We start from the raw sequence: 23,536 nt of genomic DNA, 5'->3' as shown, positions 1-23,536 counted from the left end.
GTTCCCGTGGTCCCATCAAGTTTATTTACAGCCACCAGACCTGACTCTCAGTGTTCTGTGCTGTTATTTAGCTGTAATTTAACCCTAAATGTCTTCTAAGAGCCCAGTGAGCAATGGAAGTGTTGGTAATGTGCTAGACAATATAGACCTCCCAGAGTCAGGCAAATTCTCTTGCATAGCACCAGTCAGGTCCTGAGGTTGCCAGACAAGAAAGTTTCAACTTAGATCACATAAAAATCCCACTCACAATTTGTATCATGTTATTAACATACATGCTTGTGAAAATCTAGTTATACTCTTTGAATATCTTTTGAGTGTCTATTAATTTCCCATTTTATACTTTGCTTTGATAAAAGAGCCAGCACTTGTGTACATAATATAAATGTTGTCTTTACCCTCAACTGACATGTGCAGAAGGGAAAGTTACACTTTTGCTTGCATAGCATAATATTCCTGCTGCGAATGCAGACCACCTGCCTGCAGCCCCTGGTTAAAGATATGTTCCCTACAGCCAAATTGCCCAACATTCTGCATCTGCAAGAATCAAGTCAATGTGTATAGTGAATAGAGCCACTGCTCCCTTTTTCCAAGTGTCTTATGAGACAAACGAAGGCTGAAGCCATTTCTCTTTTTGTTGATGCCTCTAAGGATAAAGGCTTAGAAGACAATGAATCCACTGACACGGAGGATTTTGGATACCCAGAAACATCTTGTGACAACACAATTATTTGACTTATGCCTCACCACTGGCATTCCTGCAGCCACTGCAAAAGAAATCTTTGTCAAAACTGATAAGAGGATGGTGTCGTGTGAGAGGTGGTGTAACTGGGCTGGGCTTTCTGTAGCCCATGCCACTGTAAACATGAGTAAGAATAATTCATTTAAGACACTGGTTCAAAATAAGAATGCATAGGCATGTTTCATGGGATGCTCATGGCCGGGGGGAGGGGAAGGCCATCCTTGGGACTGGGGGGGAAGGACCCAGGACAATCCCTGTATGCCCCAGATCCCATCCTATCTCTTCCCGCTCCTGCTCTGCCAGTGACCCACCCCAACTCCACTCCTTCCTTCAAACTCCCTCCCCTGAGCAACACAGCCCAAGGGGACTACCAGGAGCCTGGTGGCAGTAGCAGCAGGGGTCAGGCCCACCCCTGCATTCACCATGGCAATGGGAAACAGAGTGGCCTGGTCCCAGCACACTCCCCTGTGCCAGCTCACAGATGCAGCACTCTGTCTCCTGCTGCTACTGAGTATGGGGTGTGGTTCCCCCACTTCCCCCAAGCCTCCTCTCCTGAGTGATGCAGCTGAGAGCTAGGGGAGCAGAGTGGACTGGGACCAGGTCACTCTGCTTCCCCCTGCTGCTGGTGTATGTGGGGGGCAAGCCCCACCCTTGCTGTGGGTACCAGGCCCCCCACTGATCCCCGAGGCCACCCTGGGTGCACAGCCTGGGGTGTTTGCCCTAAACCATCCAATGGATGGGATAAGCCTGTCCACGCTACATCATTCACAATGCTGCGGGTGCTTCACAGTTTTCTAAAGTGCCAGAAATTTATGTTGAAAACTGCACAGTGACGAAAGCCCAAAAATAAAAGTCATTCTTGCAGGAATTCTGTAATTGCCGTGATGGTGAATACAGAGATTCTGAAGCACGATCATTCTAGATAGCTTAGCCCGGAAGTAGCTATTAACAGAGGGTTGCAGCAGTACAGCTGTTTTTTGTCGGGTGATAGTCTCTTGAACCTTGCACAGATAAGTTCTGCTTTCAGGTATCATATGACAGAAGTTTATCTGTTCTTCCAGGTGTCCTCCCAGCATGCAGCAACACTAACAGTTTCTGCTGAGAGAAGACCCTTGTATTTGGAAGGTGGTGTGCATCTTACTTTTGATGGGAAAAATGCTAGGAAAGTTTACACAGGTGCAAGTGATCAAAAATATGCTGCCTTGCTTACAGATGCAGCCTTTGTGTTTTTGATGATCAGCTTCCAAACATGGGTCCGTGGGCACGGGATGAATGACTGGCTTGGAGAAGCTAGCCAAAGCCTTGCCCCTTCTCTGCTCCCCTTCTCACTACCTCCTCCTAAGTCCAGCTCTCATTGTGGCAAATAGCCCCTGCCCTGCACCCTGACCCCTCCCATTATGACCACTGGCACCCCTACCCAGAACTAGGGCTTCCCACCCCAGCACTGGGCAGCTGCCTTGCCACAGCACCAGCACCCCTGGTTCTCAGAGCACTGTGCAGCCCCAGCTTCCACTCTGACCCCGCAGCATCAGGCATTCATGTGGTCCCAACTCCCCCCCGCACCAAACTTGGCACTCTGGGCAGCCACACAGCCTCAGCTTCCCTCTGGCCTAAGGGGCTGGGCAGCCTGGCGCTTGGTGGCCTTCACCCAAGGTGCCCACCAGCCAAGTCAGCAGCCCCAGCAGCGCCCCACCTATTTAAAGCTGCCTCTGTCCCCTTCCTCACACCCCTGGAGCATGTGGCAGCACTGAGCTAATGCCAAAATCCCCCCAGCACTGCGTGGATCCAGCCGCAGCAGGCTTCCTAGAGAACAGCCTATAGGCCTATAGGAGGGGACCTGGGACAATGTGGGTGAACAACGTCTCCTCTAAATATTTATGTCCCTGTGCAGAATGACTTTCATTTACGTGCACCAAAGTGGAGGTGACGTATTATATAACAAAAGTCACTTTGTACACAGTGCATGGTGTGGCGCCAAGGAACTGGAGTGCAGGAGGAAGCTCAGTGCTAAGGCAGAGGGTTGAGGTGTGGGCAGGCTCTGGGGTGGGACTGGGATGAGGAGTTCAGTATGCAAGACGCCCCAGTCCTCTCTCACTGCAGCAGCTTAGGGCCAGGTGAGAGGCGCCTCTCCAAGGTCACCACAGTGCCGGCAGGCACAGGTGGGGGAAGGGTTGCCTGTGCACAAGCCAGGCAAGTCCAGGCTTCATTGTCCCCTGGCAGTAGTAGCTCCAGAACAGCTCTGGATTGGGTGCCATGGCTGGACAGAGGCATGCTCTTCCAGGCCTGGTGCCAAACCTGGCGCAGAAGGAGCAGGAGAGCCCCTCCCCTGGCCCTAGCATAGAGTAGCCATGGTCGGGGTAAGGGGAGAGGCCCCTCCCCATTGGTCCTGGCACTGAGCTCCCATGTCAGCTCCCTGCTGGGCTGGCAGGCATAGGCGGCATTCTGTGTGGTCATCCTGAGCCCCTGTGTGGAGCTTCTTAGACAGCTGTGCAGATACCTGGGATTGCCTTCCCCTGCCTTAGTTACATGTCACCCATGCATGTGTGTGGGTTTGATCGCAAAAGAGGTTGAAAGTGGGAAGAGTAAGGGGATCACGGGTGGTGGGTGAAGTCAGCCTCAGCCCTGCCCCTTTTGCACCCACCACCCTAGCCTCCCCCAATGTGGTTGCTGACTCCTCTGTCATCCCCATTGCATCCCTGACTGAAAATCATATGGCCACAGCTGTTTTTCAGTCCAGATTGTTCCCTGGGTAATGGCATAGAGGGTCATACATCTATACAATTTATTATAGGAAATGTCTCCTTTTCAGGATGTAAGTTGGTATAACCTAGAAGAGGCCACAGGCCCCACCAAGGGAAAGCTGAGGCACATATGATCATGTTTTGAACATCTTCATACTGTACTGTGGTCAGCGTCTCATTCTGATGATTCAGATGGGAAACCTTATTTTGCGGACAGCGCTTGGAAGAATATTACTACTTCTGCACCCTCATCTGACCCCTTCACATGGTCCATCTATTTATGATGGGTGATTTTAATAGTCCCCAAATGGTCAGCATGGTTCTTACATCTTAATTTCTATAGACACGTTAGAGGTTTGGGGGCCCATAGACAGCATGATACAATCAAGCTTTTCTATGAGGTCTCTAACAGGCAGAATATTAGAATACTCAAGAAGATACCCTAGAAATAAATGTAGTTTGTCTTCATTGCAGTTACTCCAGTAATTAACTGTCTCCAAGAAATTCTATAATCAGGTTGTGTTTGAAGTAATGAAGGCAGAACTTCAACACCTGAAACTTGAAAACCTCTTGCCTGAAGTGACTCCGACTTCAGTGGCCTAACAGGGTGATAGAGAAAATCCTCTTGGTACTCAGTGTGTAGGATTAAAAAGGTGTCCCTCAAATCACCATTCACTACTCTCAAGACACAAAGAATTCACCTACTAAGCACTTCCTGACACCATAAGAACCACGGGATGCCATGCCTGGCCATACCGCAGAACAGAGTCTTCAAATGAGACCACCTAAGAAACAGTGCACAGAGTAAAAGAATCAGTTTACATTGCTGCAAAATAAGGTGGGACAAGGAGGCGTCTCACTAAGAGAGGGACAGTCTTGGGACCATCCAGTCTTCTCTGTTCCTTGTTATTCCTATTTTCCTGTTAGTGGAGATTTCTGTAATTTGTTCACAGGACTGTGTAAAGCAGTGATGGAACTGAGACTTGGCTAGAGAGAATCATAAAGTATCTACACTGTTCCATGTTTCTGCGCAAAGACTGCATGTGAGTGTGGATTTTGGCTCCCAGCAAGTCTCCACAAAGAGGTCCCCAGGTCACGGTTCCTGCCACATACATTTCCTCAACAAAAGGAGGCTACATCTGGCGGATGTTGTGCAAATTCACAGCTTGAATAAGTTCTCTCGGTATCATGAGGGAAGACAACAGGGCAGCTGCACACAATTTATCGAAGGCTGTGTAAAGAGATCGCCCTGGGCAGATATCAGCTCCCTGAACCAAAGGGGCAAGTGTAGACATAGATACCCTTTTGTTTTGCTGCATCGTGTTGTGAACTTTTGGATTAAGCTGCCAAAGGCCTATGGGCTATTTTTGAAAAGATTATATTTGGGGCATAAATTCTGAGGTAGACTAGATAGATGTTGTCTGAATTCACACACAGACAATCATTACATAAGACAAAAATTTTATTTACATCTTAAAAGAAAGAAATGCATTGGGGTACCACTAAAGGAAATCTACATGGAGCTAGAATGCCAAGTTATCCACAACTTCTATTATCTTCCCTTTACGTTATATCCACGGACATTCACTCATACCTATCTGCAGAAAGATAAAATAATCTAATTTGCCCCAAAAGAACTTGGAAAACTGAAGCAGGAAAATTAAAAGATGAAGACAGTCAAAATGAAAACAGAATACCCAAGAAAAGTTCAAATTCTCCACACTCAAGATACTCTGTAAGAATAAATTATTGCAACATTAGCCTCCAATAGTCCCTAAAACAGGGAGACAGAAATTTACAATGTAACTAGGGTTACTAAACATCTGAGCATTTGCAGATGTGACCTCTGCTTGGTAGTGTCTGTCCAGGCAGATTTTTCAAAAAAAGAGGAAATGTACAGGATTTTTCCAAGCACTGCAGCTCAGAAATTGCTGTCTCTGCATCACAGCTGGCCCCTGCTTCATATCCACAACTGTCAGATTCAAACATTTCTCAGGTGAACCACCTGTCCTACCATGGGGATTCAGGGCTCAGTCAGGAAGGGTGACAAGGTCTGACCCCAGCTCCACACTCTGGGAGGCCCTGAATGGTGGGCTAGCACTGCATCTTGGGCCTGAGAGAGCCATCTTGTCAGTGTGCCAGGGAGCATGACACCGCCCCCCGCCCCAGCAGAAGACAGCAGCTAGTCCTCCTCAAGTACCCCCCAAATATCTGCTCCCTGTACACACGTAACTCCAGCCTACCCCAAAATGTCCTTACTTTTTTCTAAAGTTTGTGGCAATGGCCGATACAAGATGTTTTTGACAGATTGTTACTTGCTCCATGTTTCACCAGCTTCTACCAACGAACCTAGCTGGGAGACTGCAAGGCAAGGGCAGACTCCTGCAGGAACACACTGTCGTGTTACATATGACATTGCAAGAAATACATATCATTACAAATAACACACACAACGCACAAAGTAATAAAATTAGCAACACTGAGAGACTTGTCCAAAATACGTAGGCATCTTGACTTGTGGGAGGGTGGGGTACAAAAGACTGGTACTTTCAATTTACAGAATGTGTCACGTTTTACCCAGAGACTCATAAAGTAGTTCACAAACTTGAAATCGTGGATCCTAACAGCATTACTGTTGTCCAAGTAACTATTGCCCCATTTTATAGACAGGAAAAGTGAAGCACTGAAACTGAGGGTTGTTCTATACTTCAAAACTAATTTGAATTAAAGTAGGACATTAATTTAAAGTGCATTATCTATTCCTGAATAATCTATGGGTAGACAGGTTATGTCTACACTGCAGTATTTTTCAGAAATAACTTATTTTGATGTTCTAACATTGAAATAAATTATTTCCTAAAAGAGTGTTCACACTGCAAGAGCATTTCAAAATTGGGTGTTCGCACTAGAGAGTCCAATTTAGAAATAAGAGAAATGATGGGATGCCTTCCTGGAGGCCAATTAAGTTGTAATTACCTCTGCTTAGTACACAGAGACAATTTTGAAATTGAAGTGGGGCACAGGTGGGCAGTGAAAGGCATTCATTTTGGTGGAGTTGCTATTTCGAGTTAAACGCCCTGTTATTTCAGAATAATAAGCTTTGAAGTGTAGATGTAAGGGGGATTTTCCATAAAAAAAACTCCCACTGTTAACAAGCCTGTGGTCTGAAACAAAACAAGTGTGTTCACACAAGGATTTATTCAGGAACGGTTATTCTATGTAGTGCAGGCAAGCCTAAATGGCTTGTTTAAACTCATGCCATGTGATGGCAAAATTGGCAATGGAACCCAAGAAGCCTGCGCTCGCACATTGTGTGTGTAAATAAAGTTACGTGTTATATGTCTATATTGTTCTAGCTTGTATAGATTTCTTTGTTTGTATTGAGTAACAGCCAGGGCTCCTGAGAAAAAAATCAGGCAGTTTCTGTTCTTTTTTGTGTATTTGTCACCTTCATTTATATGCAGTGTGGTTGAAGCTATGTCAGTCCAAAAAGAGAAGATAAATTTCACAGAAGTTGAGTGAAGTCATAGTAATTCACACACCTCAACTCACATCATGTCACATCTGATTTTTAGGGTTTTGTCTAGATTAGGATTTAAAAATGTGATGAATTGTCTAAACTGAAATAAGTAAAACATCTAAAACTCTGTACAAGCAAAGTAATTTCACTTTCATCTGTGCTAATTTTATCCAGCTGAAGATGCAAGTACCCTGTAAAAGAACAAGAACATGAAAATCACATTTCCATTCTGTTGCAAAGCAGTTTGCTCTCAACATGCCATGCTGACTTATTTCACTTTGCTAGAAGTGAAATAACGGGAAGCCAGAGGCTACGTATACACGAGCCTGGCAGACTGACCCACTCAGGGTCAATTTTATGAGGTTTGACTTCACATATCTAGTGGAGACGTGCAAAATTGACCTCTCAGGGGTCGCAGTCAACCCCTGTACTCCTCGGAGTCATGAGTAAGGGAGGTTGATGGGAGAAACTATCCTGTCCACTTTGTTCAGTATGAACAGCCAAGTAAGCTGAGTGCAGATAAGTTGATTCCAGCTATGCACTTGCCATAGCTAGAATTGCTCATCTGTGGTCCACGTACTTTGCCTATCGTAGACATAGCCCGAGTCGCTGCAAGCTCCTGAGACCATGTAAACTCATAATTTATGTCAATGAACTTAATGTGCTGTGACACCCATTTGAAATCCAAGGCTTTGGGGTGACTGCGTTTCCCTTCAATGAAAAACACAATGAAGGGAGCGGTCCCAAGCCCTAGCGTTGCCATTCACGTGAGCTGTGCCCAAGCCACCTGGCACCCCTGCTTCCTGCCCACCCCCAGTTTTACACCCCTCCAAATGAGTCGCAGAGATGGGGGCAGGTGAGAAAGGGAACAAGTATGAGCCGGGATCTGGCCAACAAAGCAGGGTAGGGTAGGGTAGGGAGTGCTTTGGGGCTGGATGGAGCTAGCAGTTGCATGCGCATCTGGGAGCTTGCACAGAGGAGCGGCGAGAAGGAGGCTGGGTAGCGGGACCAGCCAGCAGCTGTGGGGAAGGCCAAGATGTAGGGGACAGGAAGTTGCTCCCAGCTGGGAAGAGAAGGGACCACGCTTCCGTCTGGCTGCGGGGAGGGGGAGTCACTTCTTCCGGTAAGAAACACAAGGGGACGCCGGGGGGCGGGACCAGTCGGGCACTTGCCGGCTAGGTTGCTAGGAGAAGCCGTGCAGCGGGCTGCTCTGGACCACGCGCCGACGTCTGTTCCCACCCCTCCAGCCTAGCCCCGCCTTCTTCCCCGCGTGCTCCGCGACGGAGCCAATGGAAGAGGGCGGAAGTTCACTGCGATCCCGGCTTCGATTGGCCCAGGACCTGTGGCGGGACGTGGGCGGGGGGAACCTCCGGGCGCGCGACATGGCGGGGAGTGAGGCTCGCGCGCAGCCGGGTGGCCGGGCGGCAGCGCCGGCCCGCGGCAAGCGCCCGCCGCGGCGGAGCGTGGTGGCCTGGCGCAGCAAGGCCGAATGGGACCAGGTGATGGTGGGGCTGTACTGCGGCGAGTGCCGGCTGCAGCGGGAGGCGCTGGACCGGGTGTCCGCCTGGCGGAGCAGGTGAGCCGCGGGAGGGGCGCAGCCCGGCCAGTCTGCATCTCCCGGCCAGAGCCGAGAGCCATTGACATCCCCTTCCCCCGCCGGGTGCGGGAGCGCGAGCGCCGTCAGGTCCCGCTGTCTCCCTGCCCCACCTTGATCCCGACCCACTTCTCCTCAGCCCTGGCCCATCCTCCCCGGGCGTCCTCCGACCGCGCACCTCGGCGCGGACTGGCAACTGGCCTGTGCGGCCAGACCGGCTCCCCCCTGTGCCAGTCGTCACGTGCTGCATGTGCGCAGTTCCTCCCCCCAAAACCCAGGCACAGTAAACCCTCCACGTACTCTGACTCAGGTTGCCGATGCTGCTCCGTAGCCCCTTCTCCCAGCCCTGGGGCTATCAGCCTAACAACAGCAATGCTGGGGGAAGGCTTTAAGCTCTCCCATTTTCCTTCTTCACCCGCAGCACCTTGTTTTTGCAAACTCTGGGGCGCTCCTTGTCCAAGCCCTCAGTGTCAGTGCAGCTCCAGCCAGAACTTGCAAGGCACCTTCTGGCCTTGGGCAGAGATCTCCTAAGGAAACCAGAATGTTCAGAACTAATGTTTTACGTGGACTCGGACAGAATGGGGCAAGCTGGGCTGCCTGCGGCCAGTCAGCTTTTTAAGCCCTATCCTTGTGGAACGGGGGCCAGGGCTTACTCTGGTCTGCACTTTCTGCAGCTCCCAGAAGCAGCAGCAGCAGCAGCACGTCCCCCTTCCTGTTGGCTGCTGCACTTTGGGGCAGCCAGGAGACTGGATGCTGGTCCTGCCTCAAGTACAGCCCCTGCAGCTTCCACTCACTGGGAGCCCCAGCCCTTGGGAGCAGCAGGAGTGGGGCCTGCAGGATGGTGGCAGGGGCAGTGTGCAAAGCTAGCTGCCTGCCTATGCCTCAGGCTAGGGAGTGGGGTGGGGTGTACTGTTGCTCGTGGAAGCTGCTTGAGGTGGTAAGCACAGCTCAGATCCTGCACTCCTGACTTCTCCCCAACACCCCTGCTGTCTCCAATTGCCTCCTTATTCCCCAATCCCTTCAGTTCATGGCTAGAATATTCTCCTGGACCCCAAACCTCTCATCCCCCACCCCATGCCCTCCAACCCTAGGTGGAGCCTCAACCTCACCACTCCAGCCCCCTGCCCAGAGCCCCCTCCTGCAACATGAACTCATTTCTGGTTCCATGCCAGAATCTGCACTGCCCCCCAGCCCCATCAGATCCCTCACCCCCTCGCACACCCCAGTTTCAATTTAGTGAGCATTCATGGAGCTCCTTACACTTTCCATGTTCTCATGTGTCCCTTGGGCAAAAAATTTGCCCCATGCCTGGACTAGGATGTGAATCCAGTGGGAAGACCGCAGTAGGACTAACTTCTTGCCATTTCTCCTTTTTTTAATGAGACTGGTGTAAAGATGTTTCTCATAGTTTCCCTGTCTCTAGGTATGGAAACCGAATGCCTTTAGCAGTGGATTGTACTGCAGATCTGATTCGCTGTAAAATCCTGGATGCATCTGGCAACATGAACTCTCATGAACTGGTCCTTTCATATGGTCTGGCTCTTGTGAGGTAGGATTGAAAGGTCTTTGCACAGTTGGAAAAAGACTGAGGGAATGCAATATTTTTGTGAGCAGCTCAATTCTGTAGTTCGCTGATAGCAATGTGCTAGTTAAATGTGTGGGTTAACTCAGCCCACGTCAGGTTTTCTGTTAGACGTTTGTAATCTTTGAAATACTCTTCTCTTGTTTGTAACCTACTCAGATTTGTGAATCTAATCACAGAGCGGAAGCAGAAAATTGTCAACATTCCCCTGAGACGACTAGCTAAAGAGGTACTTTTAAATAAGAGTTCCTTGATTGCTTGTGTGTGCATGTGGACAACATACATGCTGATGTCTAAGTGTCAGTGATGTTTATTTTTGTTATATATAAACATATATTTAGCTACTTGCTGCCTGCCTTTGCCGACTGAAGGGATTTAGTGTCTTGGGAAGAATGTGTCCTTACTGATGGTGGGGAAGGGACACCCCACATTTAGTGTAAATACTATATTTAGTTATAAATAAAAATGTTGATAATTACCAGCTAATGAAAGTCCATATTTTGGGAGATAAACTAAAATACAACATAAACCACACAATAGTTTATTTTAAAATATGGTTTTTTAGCAGGTGATTTTAAAGGTTTGGATTTAAATCAGTTCGTCTTTATCCGAGCAATTAAATGTTTATTTAACTCAAAGTGGCTTAATCAAAAATATTGGTTTTGGGTGAATTTAAACTAGATTAGGATTGGTAAATAGAACAGTTCCCATATATGTTATTTGAGCAGCACAGAAAACCAGGTGCCATAAGGCAGATTATTTTAGATGTAAGGATTTCCCAGCATCACATGTAGCAGCATCTCTTTCCCCCTGTGCCCAACATTCCCGAAGATGTGTGACTGCGCAGCTGTTTAATAAGGCAAACTCTGGGCTGTCACACAGGGAGCTGTTGCAGTTGGGGGAGGGGCGCGTTTATCTGACTCCAGCAGCAAGGCCAGATTAAGAAAGGTGTGAGCCCTGGGCAGCAATATGTAAAGCCTCCCTGTTCTGGGGCAGCTCTTTCTAGACTGCCCCTCCAACCCTGACCCTTCTTCTACACCTTAACTTCTGCCCAGACCCCAAATCCCAACCCCAGCCTCCTGCCCTGAGCGTGCTCTTTCATTCCAAAGCCCTTGGCCCCAGCCTGCAACCTCCTTCTGCACTCCAAATACTTCATTGCCAGCCTCACCCCACACCCCCAGTCAGAGCCCTCCTCTCTCCAACCCTGAACCTTCTCCCACGCTTATAATTCCTTGGTCCCCCTATGCCACAGATAATACATGTGCAGAATGCATTTTATATGCATCAGTTTGGAGGTGATGTCGTATCCATACTGGTTTATATAATAAAATTAATTCCTTGCATGGATATAAAAAATTAGAAAGGACACTGCTGAGGGTCGGGGACCCCAATATGTACTTATGTGGTTTGGATATGGAGCTGTGGCTAGATACGGGCTAGTATAAAATCCTTTGGAATTTAAACCCAGTGTTGAACTCTCACTCAAGGGCAAAGGTTAATACAGCAATAATCCCCTGCACATCATTGCTGGGGCAGTGTTCTGTGTCCGTGTGAAGTGGATAGCTTTGAAAGAGAATGGATCACTCTCACCATGAACAACAAAACTTCGGATACAGTAGTCGTAATGGAATTAAACAACAAAAGAAACTTGAACTGAATGACAAGACAACTCAGGCGATAGTGATAGTCTTCCCACTACTCAGCACTTTCCAGGGGAAAGGATGGGCTGATAGTGTCATTTAGAACTGATCAGACAGCATGTAAAATTGCATTGTAGGCACCAGCTTGCCTTGCACACGGGGCCAATGCCTGTTCAGTCTTTAACATTCCCGATTTCTATAGCACTAATTTTCAAGAACAAGAAAATCTCAAAATACTCAACTTCTTGTCCAGACAGAGTTTATTCTTAAGGGAAGTCAGAGTTGACTATAATATGTTGAAACGTCTTTAAAACAAAACTGACTCAGAAGATTTCACAGGATTAGGTTATTCAATTTAATGGTCCCTGGAATAAAATCACACTGTATGAAAAGTGTTACCTACCATTGTTTCTCAAGACTGTATGTGTTTAGTGAATGGAAAGATGAGGGAGGGGGGAATTGCTTGCAGTGTGTTTAGTGCATAGTCAGTTTTCCTGTCAATAGCCTTCTCCTGTTGCTTGGATTAATCTCTAAATCTTGGGAGAGAGGAAAAAGACTTAAATAAATGTGTAAGTCAGTATAAAAACAGACTGGTACTTGGGGCTGGTGTATGATCTGAAGTTACTTCTAACCGACTAGATTTCAAGTTAATTTTGTCCCTTAGACAGTGTCTAAACTGCTGAGAACTGTTGGCAAAAGATACACAAATACATTGTGCAATGTGTGTCTTTTGCCCGCAGTTCTGTTTGGAGAGGCTTTTCTGACATTTGGCCTGTCCACCCAGGGGTGGGGAGGGAATTTAGGATTTTACAGATCCCAGCGGACTTCAGGAACAATGGGGTTGTTCGTTGTTTCTGAAGTCTGCTAAGTCAGGGTCTGTAAAATTGAGGGTTTAGTGTATGTCCCAAGCTCTGAAGAGGGTGTTTGTTTTTTTTTTGTTTTTTTTTAACTATGAATTCTGTGTCTGGGTAGCTGTTTACCTGCCTGCATGTCTGGCTGTAATTAAATGCAATGCCTGTCGTGTAGTAATTTTGTGGTTCTTTCTAAGATGAATATCCCAGTTTGGATTGTGAACCTTCGCCATGATCTGACCCATGGGAAACTGCCTCAGCTAGTTGTTTGCAGAAAAGGTGAGTGCCCTGTATGTACATACGCATTGTGCCCAGAACACTTTTATGTTTCTGGGAGCTGCTAGTTTTTGTATTTCTGCTGCTGCCACATGGTAATGTTGAATGTAAGAGTGGCCATTTTGGGTCAGACCAAAGGTCCATCTATCCTAGTATCAGTCTTCCATCAGTGGCTAGTACCAGGTGCCCCTGAGGGAGTGAACAGAAGAGGTGATCATCAAGTGATCCCTCCCCATCACCCATTTCCAGCCTCTGACAAAGAGGCTAGGAACACCATTCCTACCCATCCAGGCTCATAAGTATTGATGGACCTATCTATCTTTTTTTGAACCCTGATAAAGTCCTAGTCTTCACAACGTTCCTTTTGTTTGTTTAAAACCTGCTATCTAGTAACTTTATTTGGTAACCCCCTAGTATTTGTTATTGGAACAAGCAGATCACTTTTTCTTACTCACTTTCTCCATACCTGTCATGATTTCATAGGACCTCTATCATATCCCCCTTAGTCTCCTCTCATTTTTTTCAGATGAAAAGTCCCGGTCTTTTTAATCTCTCTCTATAGCACCTGTTCCAAACCTCTAATCATTTTTCCAATGCCAAGGCATTTTTTGAAATGAGGCGACCACATCTGTATGCAGTATTCAAGACGCGGGACTACCACAGATTTATACAGAGGCAGTAAAGACACTTTTCATCTTATTCTCTACACACTTTCTAACTTCGATTTGTTGTCTTCGTGGTAGCAGACAGCAGGTCCACAAATGCCCAGAAGAGGTCAGTGCAGAGACAGAAGTGGCAGCAACCCCAGAAGGCTGGGGAAACAAGGCCCTGTGGGGAAGGAGAATCTGGGAAGTGGGGTGTTACAGGGTTACCCTGCTAAAGGGTAAATGAGGACTAGTTTGGGGGCAGCAAGGTGGTCTGGATAAAACCATCCTAGAAGGTGAAGATGTTTAGAGGCAGATGGAATGAAGAACTCAGGCACTTTCCTTCCAAAGAGAAAGGGAGATCTAAACCTCAGGATGAGAATCAAACAGAAAAATCTCACAGCCCAACTGAAGAGAGATGCAGGGCAGGGAATAAAGGGAAAGGACTGAGCATCTGTTGGCTTTAAGGGAAGAAAAGAGAAGGCACCATTTTATGATAACTAAAAGCAGGGTATCATGCTGTAGGTGCTCCTGTACCCCTTCTGTGCCATCCCTGGCTGCAGGAGCTAAGTGGAGCAAGGGTGCTGGGATTACTCATTTTAAACATATTACTTTCTGCTTTACACAAGGTTGTCAGACTCAAACGTTCATATTGTGACACAAATCTACATAGAGGAACTTGGATTAAGAACTCTGATTTCAGTGGTGTTGAGAAGTGGCAGTGCCCGCTACCATTCTCACCGAAGTTGGATTTCCAGCACCTCTGCATAAGTGGCCTGAATTTAAGGTGTCTAGGTGTATGTAGCAAAGTCTGGACTTTGTTTTAAGAGCGGAGTTGCTAGATAACCTGCCTTATAGCATGTGCTCCAAAAAAAAAAAAAAAAACAACCCACACCCCGAACACACAGTTTATCTAACATAGGGTTTTTCAACCTTTGGGTCAGGACCCTAAATTGGATCACTGGGAAGTTTCTAAAGGGTGGTGGCAGCTACAGACCCCTAGGGTTGGCTGGACTTGTTTTCCTGTGCCAGGTACTGCAGCCTCTGGGGACCTGGTGCTACTCAGGTTGGGTTCAGTTGTCTTGATGACAGTAGTCCAGATAGACCATATGTGAGTAAGTGGCACTGCAGCCTTATGAGCCAGGTCACAAGCCCACTGTCACAAATTTGGTGCAGTAGGAGGGGTAAGACCAAACCTGAGCAGTTCTGTAACCCCTGATGTTGCAAAGCACAGAGTGAAAAGCCAAGCCCAACCAGCCCCAGAGTAGCAGCCACTGTGGAATAAATGAGGGGCAGGACCTGGCTAAAACCACCCCAGGGGTTCCGCCCCCAGACCATTTAATAGGCCATGAACATTTACAAATGGGCATTGAGTCCAAAAAAGTTGATCCACTAGTCTAATCTGGACTGGATACTGAATTCTTACAAGTGGTTAGAGCAGTGAGATAATGACTAGAAAAAAATATTCTTGTTGGGCAATTGTATGTGTATAGTCTTTACTCAGGTAGCAAACGCTGTAATCAGATGCTTGAATACCACAGTGATGGGCACAGTATAAGAATCTGATCAGTTTCCAGAATGTTCACTTCTTGGATTGAAATTGTTCATTTAGGGTCTAACAAGGTGACAGCAGACACAGTTCTGGTGTTGTTTTTGTGTCAGGGCTGTCCAGTCAAAATAATAATCTTTTCTTAGCAGCAAGTCATGTTATCCATAGTGTTTGTATTATTTCATCTCTGAATTCAGTGACTCTCAAAAGGTCTTAGTCACTATTGCAGGTGAAGCACTACTCCAATATCAAATTTCTCTGGAATAAAGAGGGAAAAAGCATGTGTTCCTGTGTTTATTTTCAGGTTGCGATGTGGTTCTGGAGTGGCTACGGCGGACATACTGGAGCCGTCAACTGGGCAATAGTCTGGCTGGAGAATGCGAAGAAGAGGAGAATGAAGAGGTAGAGGCAGCAGCAACTGAGACAGAGGTGGACAGCGACCCAGAGGAAGCTCAGAACCCAGAACCACCAGGCTATCAGAAACACAAGGAGCTTCACGGTGGGTGTCTGGGAAACACAGTGAGAGGTATTGGAGTTAGAGCGGTGTGTTCTTCTAACAGCTGGGAATGTACAGAATGCACAAGCACTGCTGCTACTGCCACTTGAGGGATAAACTCCCTATTTTAGGCTTCCAGCCCCAGAACATGCATCACATGCATAACTTGCATCATGCATAACTAAAGTTACTCACCAGCTGCCAGCTCCTTGTGACAAGGTGTGGTGGTGTTGGGCCTTCCCTTAGTTGCTTAGTTTCTCCTGCAATGGCCAGTCTGTAGCTCCGTCTTCCGTGACATGATCCTGCATCAAGGTCACTTAAAAGTTCAGGTCCCTCCCGGTGTATATATATTCAGCTGTAAGTGTTTAGGCTGTAAGATGGCTTCTCCCAGATGGTCTTTCAAAGTCCTTTTGCCCAGCTTAGCCTTGGGCTAGCGTAAAGTCCTTCCAAATCAAACAGAATTCAACAGACTCACACTCTTCTGTGATGGACTAGCAAGTTTTAGGTTTGCTTCTTCTTCTCAGTAGAAATTCAAACCTACATGCCAAATTTAAATGCTAGGAAGAACCTCTCTCCTCAGTTCTCCAAAATTAAAAATCTTGTCTCATGTACCTCTTAAGTTTCTCATCAGCTTCCTTTTTCTCTGTAGAACACTAGCCCCAGAACAGCCTCTCTGGAATTTAGCCTCTTGCTGCAGGGACTCACCGCAGGAGTTAACTCCATTTCTGTAGCCTGTCTCTACTCTCCAGTCAGCCCACAAACTGCTGGGCTTCCTCCTTTTAATTCTTACACCCAGTTCATGTGTGTGAGGGTAGGGTTAATTAAACAGGGCTGGCTAGCCTTAGGTGTGCTGGACCTTAAAGGGGCAAGCTATCCTGTTACACTCCCTTAGCACAGGTGTTATAACTGCTCTTTGGGGATTTGATATTTCTTGCTGGCTCTGACTTTTCTCATACCAACTACCTGGATTTCAGTGCAAACACTGTTCTTGGCTGTAGAAACCCCAGTACCATAAAGCATAATATATATTATGTTGGAATAATTTGGTGTTGAAATTGATCACACTGGGTTTCAACCCCTGACTATAATTCTAAGGAGGGAATTCCAAATTCCACTGTTGCTCTCCCCACTGCAATCCTAAAAAGGCAAACCAAGCAGTCATGTGGCACTTTAAAGACTAACAAAGTAATTTATTAGGTGATGAGCTTTTCTGGGACAGACCCACTTCTTCAGATCTGGAATGCTGATGAAAGTAAACTGGCACAACAAGAATTTAACAGAAAGATATCAAAAAAGAAATGAAAACTGAGCAATCAGCTACATGGAACAGCAGGAGTAGGGGAGAAGGGTGGGGAAGAAAATTTGCTACAAGTGTCTGTTAAGTTAAGTGACTTACCTGACATCACTACAGATATCAAAGATGGGGAGCACAGCTCTCTGTGACTAAAGAGATAAGATCATCTATTTAGTCCAAAGGCTCTGAAGTGTCTCTCTTGAGTGGGCATGATCAGATAATTTTATGAGTGATGTCATTTGGCCCTCCCCTAGGATGCAGAATAGGATTCTGCTTCATTTAAAGATAAAGAAACCAGATTCTAGGTATATATCATCAGTCCAGCAAGTGCTGGTCAGGTGTCTCTTAGTAGCAAAAGACACCGTCAGAGAGAGGTCACCAACATCATAGGCATCTCTGTTGTCTGCTGCTCTAATCCCTTTTTCTAGTCCAGCGTCTAACTTACTGTTGACTTAAGCTGAGTGTTAGACTGTGCCTCCCAGCTGGCCAAGTAACCTCTCTGAAGAAGGAATTTTCAGTCAATTTCAGCTATGGGCCTGCCTGTCTTCTGTATTTCCTGCTTATTTGCAGACACCTGTTGTTCAGTCTGGTCCCTCTACCCCTGTTGACGCAGCTCTTTTGTCTCTTCAGAAAATACATGGATCAGGAGCAGTTTTGCGTAACTGAACGATGTTACAGTTATGGGAGGCGTTGAGTAATGAATAGTAGTGGGAGAAAAAAAGAAGCAATTCACTCAGCAGAATCGGTTCTAATGCCTCCTGAAATAGCTAGGATAAGAGGAAGAATGTTGATTTCAGTGTTTTATCAGTGTGTTGATTTATACGTGAAATTGCATCTAGGGGTCACAGTCTTATGGAGCTTCGAACAGATATTCTCAACCAGAAGTTATTGTTTTGATGCTGGAATTACTGGGTGAAATTCTATGATCCATGTTAATATGGGAGGTCAGACTAAAGGACGTAATGATCCTTCCTCGCCTTTGATTTCATTTTTTAATCAGTTGGTCTGCTGTCAGACCCCGTCTTGGAATTGTGAACTTAGTCTACATTACTTGGTGGCTTTCTGTGTGTAAAATGACCAGGAGAGAGAGGGTATTGGCTGTAGGAGCCAACATCTTATGCTTTGAGAATCAGGTTAAGGCTACATTACAGAGAGAACCTTCTTATGTCAACCTATGTGAATCGTATTATGTCTGTGTAAACAGTACAGCCTTGCTCCCCTGGGTATAAATATTCTGCTCTAGGGTGGACCCTCGAGTTACATGAGGGTTCCATTCCACTCACCCTCGCATAACCCAAATTTGCGTATGTGGGGGTCTGGCTTTTTTCCCCGGGGAGACACATGTTCTGCAGCTGGGGAAGCAGCAGAAAGGTTAAGTCCTGGGATGTGGGGGCAGTTGGGGAGGGTTAAGCCTGGTGGTGGGTGGAGGCCATGGGAAGCAGGTGGGACTGAGCCTGGGGTGGGTTAGGGCTGCAGGGGGGCAAGGGGTGGAGTTGAGCTGCAGCTGTGCCCGGGGGTGGTAAGCTGGGCCGCACATGGGGGGGTCTGAACTGGAGCATGGAGGGTTTGAACCAGGCCGGGGGGGTGGGAGGATGGAACCGGAGCCACAGGCAGGGGGATTTGAACCAGGGCTGGGGGGTTGAACTGGAGCCACACGTGAGGGGTTTAAACGGGCGCAGGAGGATGGAACCAGGACCACGTGTGAGAGGTTAAACCAGGGCGGTGGTGGAGGGTTGAGTCAGACTTGCACGTAAGGGGTGGGAGCTGGGGGTGGGGGTGGGGGTTGAGCTGGAGCCATGTGCGGGTGGTGAGCTGGCAGTGGGGTTGAACCGGGGGTGGGGAGGTTGAGCTGGAGCCACCCCTCAGGGGTGGTGAGCTAGAGCCAGAGGTGTGGGTGGGGGTGAGTGGAGCTGGGGTGGGGCCTGAGCTGCAGTAATGCAGAGGTGGGGGAGGGGTTGAGGCAGGGGTTGGGGGAGCAAGTTAAGCACAACTGGAAATCGCTCATTTCAAGGGTTTACTGTAGGAATCGGGGGTCAGCCACATAAGTGAGGTCACATACACTGAGACCTTACTGTACTGATATTAACTGCGCCTCCACAAGAGGTCTAGGGATTCTGTAGGTGTGGTTAGGTGATGCGGTGCTGAACACTGCATTACTGGCATGAGCTGCTTACTGTAGAATTTAACCAAGTTGTCGCTGTGGTGGGTGGGGGGCTCCCAACAACAGCCTGGCTGCCCCATGAGCTCCCTGCTCCCAGCCCAGCTGTTGCCTGGGTTCCCCACTCTGAGCTGTGCCTACCTGGCTCCCTGCTGCCAGTCAGGCTGCTATCAGGAGCTTCCTGCTCTCTGTGTGCTATTTGAAGCTCCCACCACCATCTTCTCAGTCGGGAGCTGCACGTGGGGTTGAGACCCAAGCTCTCAGCCCTCCACACTGTTCCTCTTAAGTTGCAGGAAATGCCCATAGTGACAACATGCATCATCAACAGGAAAAAGATAGTGTGGACATAGTAGTAATTACTGCAGTGGCTGTAAGTCGACCTAATAGATCAATTCATGTTTCCAGTGTAAATTTGTTATAACATGATTTTATTGTTTAAGATAGTTAAATCTAGAAAATATTCTGAAGAACTCCAAAAAGACCTACTTAAATCCAAGTGACTGGGCAGCCTGATGGCAGATAAAACTCAGTGATAACAAATGCAGGATAATGCTGCTTGGAAGAATTGTTGTATTATCTTTTCTAGTCATCTTGTCTCAGAGATGAAATAAAACAAAGAGAGGTCCTGACATAGACAGACATTTAAGAGAGCTTAAAAGAAATATTTGACTTCTATGATTGTCTTGTAGAACTGCTTGCCATATATCCTTGATGCCAAGAAGTTAGTAGGAGTACAAAAATAATTTAATGTTGGAATAATAAACATCCATAGTTGCATTACATGAATTAGAACAACACTAGAAACTCATCCAGGGTACAAGACAACTACTAGCTGTCAGATAGAGGAAGACAAATCTTATTGAGCAGATTATTTTGTAGTGGTCTAGGATAGGGTTTCTTGTACAATCTTTAGTAGACTCTGGAAGTGGTCAGTGTTGGGGACAAAATAGTGGATCAGGTGGACTACTGGTCTGATCCAATATGACAATTCCTGTCTTGAATTGAAGAGATTGAAAACTGCTAATCTAGCAAAATCAAAGAATTGCCATGCATGGATTTATATATAATGTGTATTTCACTGTCTTGTGCAGTGATAAAAAAGAACAATATATAAATGGTTTGTCCAAAGGGGTCGTTTTGAAGAAAACAGCTTACCGTTTCCTTAGAGAAGAAGGTTCTATTTCTCTGTGTGAAATGGGAGTTATACTAGCTCTTCATTACCTGTTGTGTAAATCATGTAATTGTATTTATTTCTAGAGAAAGTCAGAGAGGTGCTGGTGGCCTACAAAAATCAGCAGTTTGGGGTAAGTGCAATTTGATTAACACTTTGAGCTCTGCTTGTTTCCCTGCTGCGTGACTGCTCTGTGCTTTTATCACAAATCTTATTACTCAAAGACCAAGGCTTTGTTTGCACTGTACAGCTTTTAGCAAAATGGCCATCTCCTCACAGTCTGGCAAAGAGAATGCTGTTTGTCAGCACTTTTGCTGACAAAATACTTCCACCCGCTATGAGTGGGGTTCCCACAGAAGAGGGCTCTTGCCAGCGACAAGCTGTTCATACTTCCACTTGTAACAAAACTTGTGTCTTTCAGGGGACCTTGTTTGTTTGTTTGGCCATGTAGACAATGCCGGAGAAACTGACCTGCCTTGCAAGCCTTGACTTGGAATATCTGGGTGCCAGATTGGCTTGTTTATTGTAACAGAAGTTTTTCACATAGAACCATAGAATCATAGTACTTGGTCCTGCCATTGGGGCAGAAGGCTGGACTTGATGGCCTCTCAAGGTCCCTTCCAGTCCTAGTGTTCTATCTAAACCATCCCTGATAGACATCTATCTAACCTGTTCTTAAATATCTCCAGTGATGGAGATTCCACAACCTCCCTTGGCAATTTATTCCACTGTTTGACTGCCCTGACAGTTAGGAACTTTTTCCTAATGTCCAACGTAAACCTCCCTTGCTTCAGTTTAAGACTGTTGCCTCTTGTTCTATCCTCAGAGGCCAAGAAGAACAAGTTTTCTCCTGCCTCCTTATAGACTCCCTTTTAGATACCTGAAGACCGCTATCATGTCTCCCCTCAATCTTCTCTTTTCCAAACTAAACAAGCCCAATTCTTTCAACCTCTTTTCATAGGTCACATTCTCTAGATTTTTGATCATTCTTGTCACTCTTCTGTGGACCCTCTCTAGTTTCTCCACATCTTTTTTGAACTGCGGTGCCCAGAACTGGACACAATACTCCAGCTGAGGCCTAACCAGCGCAGAGTAGAGCAGAAGAATGACTTCTCGTGTCTTGTTCACAACACACCTGTTAATGCATCCCAGAATCATGTTTGCTTTTTTTGCAACAGCATCACACTGTTGACTCTTTAGCTTGTGGTCCACTATAATCCCTAGATCCCCTTCTGCTGTAGTCGTTCCTAGACAGTCTCTCCCCATTCTGTATGTGTGAAACTGATTGTTCCTTCCCAAGTGGAGCACTTTGCATTTGTCCTTATTAAACTTCATCCTGTTTACCTCAGACCATTTCTCCAATTTATCCAGATCATTTTGAATTATGACCCTATCCTCCAAAGTAGTCGCAACCCCTCCCAACTTGGTATCATCTACAAACTTAATAAGTGTACTTTCTATGTCAATATCTAAATCATTGATGAAGGCATCGAACAGAACTGGTCCTAACACAGACCCCTGTGGAACCCCACTTGTTATACTTTTCCAGCAGGATTGAGAACCATTAAGAACTACTCTCTGGGTACGGTTATCCAGCCAGTTATGCACCCACCTTATAGTAGCCTCATCTAAATTGTATTTGCCTACTTTTTTTGTAAGAATATCATGAGACCCCACATCAAATGCTTTACTAAAGTCTAGGTAGACCACATCTACTGCTTCTCCCCTATCCACAAGGCTCCTTATCCTATCAAAGAAAGCTATCAGATTAGTTTGACAAGATTTATTCTTTCCAAATCCATGCTGGCTGTTTCCTATTACCTTAGCACCTTTCAAGTACTTGCAGATGATTTCTTTAATTACCTGCTCCATTATCTTTCCTGGCACTGAAGTTAAGCTGATTGGCCTGTAGTTTCCTGTGTTATTCTTATTTCCCTTTTTATAGATGGGCACTATATTTGCCCTTTTCCAGTCTTCTGGAATCTCTCCTGTCTCCCATGATTTTTCCAAAGATGATAGCTAAAGGCTCAGATACCTCCTCTATCAGCTCCTTGAGTATTCTAGGGTGCATTTCATCAGGCCCTGGTGACTTGCAGACATCTAATTTTCCTAAGTGATTTTTAACTTGTTCTTTTTTTATTTTAACTTCTAACCCTACCCCTTTCCCACTAGCATTCACTATGTTGGGTATTCTGTCATCAGACTTATCAGTGAAGACCAAAACAAAGAAGTCATTGAGCATCTCTGCCATTTCCAAGTTCCCTGTTACGGTTTCTCCCTCCTCACTGAGCAATGGCCCTATCCTGTCCCTGGTCTTCCTCTTGTTTCTAATATATTTATAAAAAGCCTTCGTGTTTCTCTTTATGCCTGTAGCTAGTTTGAGCTCATTTTGTGCCTTAGCCTTTCTAATCTTTCTCCTGCATTCTTGTGTTGTTTTTCCTGTATTCATCCTTTGTAATTTTTCCTTGTTTCCACTTTTTATACAATTCCTTTTTTATTTTGAGATCGTGCAAGATCTCCTGGTTAAGCCAAGGTGGTCTTTTTCCGTGTTTTCTATCTTTCCTACGCAGCGGGATAGTTTGCTTTTGGGTCCTTAATACTGTCCCTATGAAAAACTGCCAACTCTCCTCAGCTGTTTTTCCCCTCAGCTTTGCTTCCCATGGGACCTTACCTACCAGCTCTCTGAGTTTACCAAAATCTTCCCTCCTGAAATCCATTATCTCTATTTTGCTGTTTTTCCATCTACCCTTCCTAAGAATTGTGAACTCTGTGATTTCATGATCACTTTCACCCAAGCTGCCTTCCACTTTCAAGTTCTCTACCAATTCCTCCCTATTTGTTAAAATCAAATCTAAAACAGCTTCCCCCCAGTAGCTTTTTCAACCTTTTGGAATAAAAAATTGTCTCCAATACAATCCAAGAACTTACTGGATAGTCTGTGCCCTGCTGTACTAGTTTCCCAATGTATATCTAGATAGTTGAAGTGCCCCATCACCACCAAATCTGGGGCCCTGCTTGACTTTGTTAGTTGTTTAAAAAGAGTCTCATCTGCCTCTTCCACCTGGCTAGGCGGCCTGTGGTAGATGCCTATCAGGACATCACCCTTGTTTTTTACCCCTCTTAGTCTAACCCAGAGACTCTCAACATGTCCATCTCCTACGTCCATCTCCACCTCAGTCCAAGTGTGTACATTTGTAATACATAAGGCAACACCTTCCCCCTTTCTTCCCTGTCTGTCCTTCCTAAGCAGGTTGTACCCTTCAATACCAACATTCCAATCA

At 46.3% G+C, this 23,536-nt stretch overlaps 1 protein-coding gene across 2 annotated transcripts in view; it reads left to right on the top strand.

The window, feature by feature from the left end:
- The first annotated feature begins 8,367 nt into the window (after positions 1 to 8,367).
- LAS1L (LAS1 like ribosome biogenesis factor) overlaps positions 8,368 to 23,536 on the top strand; it is a 59,141-nt gene continuing 43,972 nt past the window's right edge. For both annotated transcript variants that reach the window (XM_075007709.1, XM_075007707.1), the window contains exons 1-6: positions 8,368 to 8,576; positions 10,018 to 10,143; positions 10,336 to 10,405; positions 12,865 to 12,946; positions 15,441 to 15,635; positions 20,342 to 20,388. In XM_075007709.1, coding sequence (XP_074863810.1) covers positions 8,383 to 8,576; positions 10,018 to 10,143; positions 10,336 to 10,405; positions 12,865 to 12,946; positions 15,441 to 15,635; positions 20,342 to 20,388 — 714 coding nt within the window. In that variant the 5' untranslated portion in view covers positions 8,368 to 8,382. The remainder of the gene's footprint in view (positions 8,577 to 10,017; positions 10,144 to 10,335; positions 10,406 to 12,864; positions 12,947 to 15,440; positions 15,636 to 20,341; positions 20,389 to 23,536) is intronic.

The sequence above is a fragment of the Carettochelys insculpta genome, chromosome 13 (assembly GCF_033958435.1).
Source record: "Carettochelys insculpta isolate YL-2023 chromosome 13, ASM3395843v1, whole genome shotgun sequence".
In the NCBI taxonomy this organism is placed as follows: domain Eukaryota; kingdom Metazoa; phylum Chordata; order Testudines; family Carettochelyidae; genus Carettochelys; species Carettochelys insculpta.
Note: the sequence above shows the minus strand (reverse complement) of the source record. Positions and strands in the feature narration are given on the sequence as shown.